Here is a 7,574-nt window from a genome sequence, read left to right on the forward strand (position 1 = left end):
AGCAGGAGCAGGAGGGGTGCCAGGAGGGACATTGTCAAGGAATTCAGAAGATCAGTCCTAGAAGGAGAGGGGGGTGACCTCCGAGCTGTGCTGGGCTCCAGGAGAAAGGCCAAGGGGGGGGGGGGGGGATTAGCAAAGTTTCCTAAGAACCAGACACTCCTGGGAAATGGATGGGATTGGGGAAAGGACACAGCGACTAATACATCCCTGGGTGTAGGAGAATGAGAAACACAGCAACAGCAGTATCCTGGAAGGAGAGTCCTGCACATGGCCGGCCTCCATATAGCAGGACAGTTTAGTTCATATTCTACATCACATATGATATACATAGGAATATATATATATATATATATATATATATATATATATATATATATATAGTCCTAATTATAATACATCATCAAATCCTATGTATATATAGTCCTAAGTATAATACATCATCATATCCTATGTATATATATATATATATATATATATAGTTCTAAGTATAATACATCATCATATCCAATGTGTGTATATATATATATATATATATATATATATATATATAGTCCTAAGTATAATACATCATCATATCCTATGTGTGTATATATATATATATATATATATATATATATATATATATATATATATTTATATATAGTCCTAAGTATAATACATCATCATATCCTCTATATATATATATATATATATATATATATATATATATATTTAGTCCTAAGTATAATACATCATCATATCCTATATATATATATATATATATATATATATATATATATATATATATTTAGTCCTAAGTATAATACATCATCATATCCTATATATATATATATATATATATATATATATATATATATATATATTCCTAATTATAATACATCACATATCATATATATATAGTCCTAATTATAATACATTATCATATCCTATATATATATATATAGTTCTTATAATACATCGTCATATCCTATATATATATATATATATATATATATATATATATATATATATATATATATAGTCCTAATTATAATACATCACATATCCTATATATATAGTCCTAATTATAATACATTATCATATCCTGGGAATTTATACCTTCTCTTAGAGAGAGAGAGAGAGAGAGAGAACTTTACAGGGGTTGGATCTTTACAAGTAGTGTTTATCCATTTTATTTTTTTTATCCAAATTTAATGAACTACACCTGTACAAAAAGTGACACATGCATGACAATGGCATATGTATAATGGCATATGTATAATGGTATATGTATAATGGCATATGTATAATGGCATATGTATAATGGTATATGTATAATGGCATATGTATAATGGCATATGTATAATGGCATATGTATAATGGTATATGTATAATGGTATATGTATAATGGCATATGTATAATGGCATATGTATAATGGCATATGTATAATGGCATATGTATAATGGCATATGTATAATGGCATATGTATAATGGCATATGTATAATGGTATATGTATAATGGCATATGTATAATGGTATATGTATAATGGTATATGTATAATGGTATATGTATATTGGTATATGTATATTGGTATATGTATATTGGTATATGTATATTGGCATATGTATAGTGGCATATGTATAGTGGCATATGTATAGTGGCATATGTATAGTGGTATATGTATAATGGCATATGTATAATGGTATATGTATAATGGCATATGTATAATGGCATATGTATAATGGCATATGTATAATGGCATATGTATAATGGCATATGTATAGTGGCATATGTATAGTGGCATATGTATAGTGGCATATGTATAGTGGCATATGTATAGTGGCATATGTATAGTGGCATATGTATAATGGTATATGTATAGTGGCATATGTATAGTGGCATATGTATAATGGCATATGTATAGTGGCATATGTGTAATGGCATATGTATAATGGTATATATATAATGGTATATGTGTAATAGCATGTCATAGCCCCCTTTAATAGAGCGTGGTCTTTAGGAATGTGACAAATACCATCACAGGAGAGAGGAGGGTTATCCCAGTCTCAATCCCAGAACAGGTCCTGGGGATAAAGCAATGAACTCCCCTGATATTCACCTGTTCAGCCTCAGAGGGGGGGAGGGGGGGGGGGTCTTGGGAATATGTAAAAGCAGTGTATTCTCCAGACAAGCAGCAGGAAGTTCCTTGTTGAGAAATGAGGGGCTGCTACAAAAAGCAAAGGAAAGTCTTGAAAGGATTTAATTAACCGTGTCAGGGATAATTACCCCTGGACTGCCCAAATTAGTTTTGCATAATCGCTCCCAAGCAGCTGAATATTGCGGGAGGACTGGATTTAGGGGATCGCTTTAATTATAGAAACAGCCGATTAAATCCCAGCAATAATAGAACACTTGATGTATATTATGGAAACCTGATATCATAACTGAATGCATCCAGACCTGGAGCCCTGCCTGGGTAGACTATGTGCTGCAAATCACAGGATTAGGCCATATATCATCCTATGTATATTAGCAGCTATCTTCTTTGGGTCTTATCCCCTGTATATTGGGTCCCTTTGAAGAAATGACAAGGATTTTCTTGGGAAGCTCTTGTGCTAACAAGATAAAGTGTCCATGCAACTTTCCCCTCTTAGAATGTCATAGGACACCTCCCTAATACTCTGTGCTCCTCACTCTTCTCAATGGCCTCTGTTCTGCTGAATCATGAATGCTTAAGATAATACAACGACTTGTTTTTTATCTTCTTTCCTATTCACGATTAAAAATGTGATCAATCTGGTTTTGGCTCTGGATAACAATGGCTTGATTTAGATTTCCTGGTAAATCCATTCAAGAGGGAAACAAAGGCAGCCTTTAGGGGATAAGTTACACTTCACCTGGACTAAGCACGTAAGGGCAATTCAGATAAAAATCTTGTTAGTATACTCAACAAGAAATAGAAGATTTTTCCCCTTTTCCCTATAATGGGCTTTATTTCAGCTCTTTGTTCAGCGCTTTCAATCCTTCTACACCAGTGGTCTTCAAACGGTGGCCCCCCAGCTGTTGCAAAATTACAATTCCCAGCATGCCCGGACAGCCGTTGGCTGTCCGGGCATGCTGTGAGTTGTAGTTTTGCAACAGCTGGAGGGCCACTGTTTGAAGACCACTATTCTACACACTTTGTCATTAGTCTTGCTGGCGAATTTTCGCAATGCGAATTTTATTCGCGAATATAGCACTATATATTCGCAATTACGAATATTCGTTTTTTTTCTTTTTCACAGTACACATCACAGTGATCATCCCTCTCTGCTTCCAGCTTGTATGGTGTAAAGAAGGCTCTAATACTACTGTGTGAGACTGGCATATGCGAAAATAAAACGCGAATATTACGAATATGCGAATTTAGCGAATACATGACGAATATTCGTCCATATATTAGCGAGATATGGTGAATTCGAAAATGGCCTATGCCGCTCAACACTATTTGTCATCGTGAATTCAAATATGGCCAATGCCGCTCAACACTATTTGTCATCGCGAATTCAAATATGGCCAATGCCGCTCAACACTATTTGTCATCGCGAATTCAAATATGGCCAATGCCGCTCAACACTATTTGTCATCGCGAATTCAAATATGGCCAATGCTGCTCAACACTATTTGTCAGCGCGAACTCAAATATGGCCAATGCCGCTCAACACTAGTTGCCATCGGGAACTTAAATATGGCCAATGCTGCTCAACACTATTTGTCATAATGAATTCAAATATGGCCTATGCCGCTCAACACTATTTGTCATAATGAATTCAAATATGGCCTATGCCGCTCAACACTATTTGTCATAATGAATTCAAATATGGCCTATGCCGCTCAACACTATTTGTCATCGCGAATTCAAATATGGCCAATGCCGCTCAACACTATTTGTCATCGCGAATTCAAATATGGCCAATGCTGCTCAACACTAGTTGTCATTGCGAATTCCAAAATGGCCAATGCCGCTCAACACTATTTCGTCATCCCATATTAAAGCAGACCTGGACACACACACAAGACAAAACATTGGAAGGAAATTGTTAAAACCATTTCTTCTTTACTTTGTATTACAGAAAGCCAAAATAAAAACTAAAAAGTACATGTTAGCCAGCTCCATTCACAAATATTAGTCAAATGTACACATTACAAAAAAAGAAACCGAATAAGGGACTGGATGGGACTCGATGGGTTATAGTAGCTGCTACAGAAATGGACCTTCTGGGTCACAAACAGAAATCGGAGATGAGCCTGGAAATGACAAGTTTGGGCGGAAAATTCTTGGCAAACAGTTTATACTCTTCTAAACAATAAATATACAATTCTCAGACCAAATGTCTGCAATATAGAGAAACGAATTTAAGAGTCACATCTTATAGTTTTTTTTCTTTTCATTCTAGACTTGGGATTCTTAGTGAGCAGCAAGTTTTCCTTTAGACCTATCATCTTCAATATACACATTTACAATCATCTTGAAGACCCTGCTTTGTCTGCCAATGTGCTGAGGAGTTACCAGCCAAGAACCTACATTTCCTGAATGTTCTGGACAGGTCAGTACCAGCTTGTAGATAGTTCTCCACTACTCCTATCTAGACATATGGATAACTCTGTGCACCAAGGGATGGGGAAGGTTATTTTTATGCAGGGGCAACACATTTACCAGCTCCCAGCTCCATCAATCAAAGCTTCCTTGAGTGTCCAGCAAGTGCATGCGAGTCCATTGCCTGGTATCCAGTTTACAAGTGCAGAAAAGGGACTTCTGAAATGTTCTCTGCTGGTTGGGTGACCTTACCCCCATCAGTTCAGTAGTAGAGGGACTTGCTAGGACTTTGAGGACTACAAGCACCTCCACACTGAAGGACCATGGTGTTTGCAGTAGGATAACACATATGATCTGTGCACTGACAGTCGTGGCATCACAACAAATGCTCACAAATTTCCAGATATTCACAGCATAAAAAGACAACTACCCAATAATGGTGCATGACAGCTAGAAACTCCGCACAAAGGACTTCCTAGGACCGAGTTCACATGTCCCACATGGAGTTCCACCAGGGTGCTGAGGTGACGGTGCCCTGCCAAGGGCTGCCATGCTGTCATAAGGCTGCTGCATAGGCTGTGGCAGGGTAAGGGTCCAATTGAGTTTTCCCCATGCCCGGGAATAGAATGTAGGCTAAGGGGGGTTGCAGTCCTGGACTGGGCCATCCTGTGCAGTTGCAGGGGATCATATAGCCGGGGTTTCCAGGAGAGGGGTGAGTGTGAGTGTGACCTCCACTGGCAGCTGCCGCTGCGGCTGCAGCAGCTGCCATCCCTGGGAAGCCCCCTCCACTGGACGGTGGGTATCCGAGAGACGAAGCATAGGAGAGAGAGGAAGAGCTCGATGTGATCTCTGCCATCTTTGAGCTCAGGTCAAACAGGGAGTAGGGACTGGAGGCGCTGCCAGCGGCGGCAGCCGCCGCCGCCGCCGCTGACGGTGGGAAGAAGACCCGCGCTGCTGCCGCCGCCGCCGCTGCCGCTGCCTTCTCTGGATTGGAGAGCAGAGAGTCAGTAAGTGCCCTGGCACTGTGTAAGCCGGCCGCCTTCAGTCCTTCATGGTCCCCCGCCAGGCTGTACGGCATAGGGAAAGCAAACTTGTCCTTCTTCAGGAGGGTCTTGGGCTTCCTGCGGGGCCGGTACTTGTAGTCGGGGTGCTCCTTCATGTGCATGGCTCGCAGTCTCTTGGCCTCATCTATGAAGGGTCTCTTCTCAGACTCGGTCAGCAGCTTCCACTCGGCCCCCAGCCTCTTGCTGATTTCGGAGTTGTGCATTTTGGGGTTCTCCTGGGCCATTTTCCTCCTTTGGGCTCTGGACCACACCATGAAAGCATTCATGGGTCTCTTCACATGATCCACCGGCTTAGACATCTCCAGCAGTCTTAGTAGTCCACAGCAAGTCCTGGGTGACTCTTCCCAAGTGTCAGTGAGTTGTTAGGACTGGTTCCTCAAGGTGTCACCATAGTGGGCAGATCCCACAGAACACTTGTACCTGGGGGTCCTACAGACACTAGTGGAGTGCCGGGGTGTGGGGCGCTGCTGGGCCTCGCATTTAGCGCTTGCAGGTAGGTAGACACCTCTGGACTGTCTATAGCAGAAAGTTAGTGCCTGATGTGACAGTGAGTGAGGAGGGGCTGGGCTGTCCTCTCACTCCCTCCTGTACACTCTATGAGATCCCCGGAGTCGTCAGGTAGTGCAGAGTGTTGTCACTGTCCAGAACATCTCCAGCAGTCTCTCCGTGCAGTCTCTAAGCAGGCTCAGCCCCGCACACATGGCATCCTCCACAGCTGCACAGTGGTGTCCGGAGCGGAGATCACAGGCCAGCACCAGGTGCACAGCGCAGGAGTTACCCAAGTTCCCTGCCCGTCTCCTGCCCGTCTCCTGCCCGTCTCCTGACTGTCTCCTGACCGTCTCCTGACCGTCTCCTGACCGTCTCCTGCACTCCCCTCTCTGTGACTGCGCCGAAACCAGAAAGGGATTTTTTTGGGCAACTGAAACTGGGCGGGAGAGAAAGGTGGGTGTGATAGAGGAGTGTGGGGGAGGGGCCGGGAGCTCGTGCACTGCTGAGACCCCCTACACCCTCACCTGATCCTACTCCTCGCAGGTCGGGGTCCACATAGGAGCAATAATGCTAAACTCGCGGTTTATATAGTGCACTGCTTATAATGGGAGACGGGACGGAGTCTGTGGGGATATGGACCGGGGGCACACGTATATATCACCTCTTAGGCAATTGTTTCCCAACCGGGGTGCCTCCAGCTGTTGCAAAACTAAAACTCACAGCATGCCCGGACAGTCTTTGGCTGTCCGGGCATGCTGGGAGTAGTAGTTTTACAACAGCTGGAGGCACCCCGGTTGGGAAACTGTCTTATACAGTACATTACACCTGTTGATAGTTGCACTTTGGCATTGGTCTGTATGAGGATGGCACTAGGATCTATCTACCTGTATAGGGCAATGGGTGTCTGTGTGATTCTATGAGTAGATGTGTGATGTGTGTCTATGTGTGATGTGTGTCTATGTGTGATGTGTGTCTATGTGTGATGTGTGCCTATATGTCTATGTGTGATGTGTGTCTATGTGTGATGTGTGTCTATGTGTGATGTGTGCCTATATGTCTATGTGTGATGTGTGCCTATATGTCTATGTGTGATGTGTGTCTATGTGTGATGTGTGTCTATATGTCTATGTGTCTATGTGTGTCTATAAGTCTATGTGTGATGTGTGTCTATAAGTCTATGTGTGATGTGTGTCTATATGTCTATGTGTGATGTGTGTCTATATGTCTGTGTGATGTGTGTCTATGTGTGATGTGTGTCTATATGTCTATGTGTGATGTGTGTATGTGTGTCCATATGTCTATGTGTGATGTGTGTCTATATGTCTATGTGTGTCTATATGTCTATGTGTGATGTGTGTCTATATGTCTATGTGTGATGTGTGTCTATATGTCTATGTGTGATGTGTGTCTATATGTCTATGTGTGATGTGTGTCTATATGTCTATGTGTGATGTGTGTCTATAT

The 7,574-nt window shown here is 41.8% G+C and overlaps 1 protein-coding gene across 1 annotated transcript; it reads right to left on the reverse strand.

The window, feature by feature from the left end:
- Positions 1-4,055: 4,055 nt before the first annotated feature.
- SOX21 (SRY-box transcription factor 21) lies at positions 4,056-6,500 on the reverse strand. The gene has a single exon (XM_056560486.1). It carries the CDS (start codon positions 5,918-5,920, stop codon positions 5,114-5,116), a length of 807 nt encoding a protein of 268 aa, XP_056416461.1. The 5' UTR covers positions 5,921-6,500; the 3' UTR covers positions 4,056-5,113.
- Between the last annotated feature and the right edge of the window lie 1,074 nt (positions 6,501-7,574).

The sequence above is a fragment of the Hyla sarda genome, chromosome 2, assembly GCF_029499605.1.
Source record: "Hyla sarda isolate aHylSar1 chromosome 2, aHylSar1.hap1, whole genome shotgun sequence".
NCBI classification, from domain to species: Eukaryota; Metazoa; Chordata; class Amphibia; order Anura; family Hylidae; genus Hyla; species Hyla sarda.

Bases quoted from the DNA above. Each gene is read 5' to 3' on its own strand.
- SOX21 (XM_056560486.1), bottom strand. From the start codon at position 5,920: ATGTCTAAGCCGGTGGATCATGTGAAGAGACCCATGAATGCTTTCATG.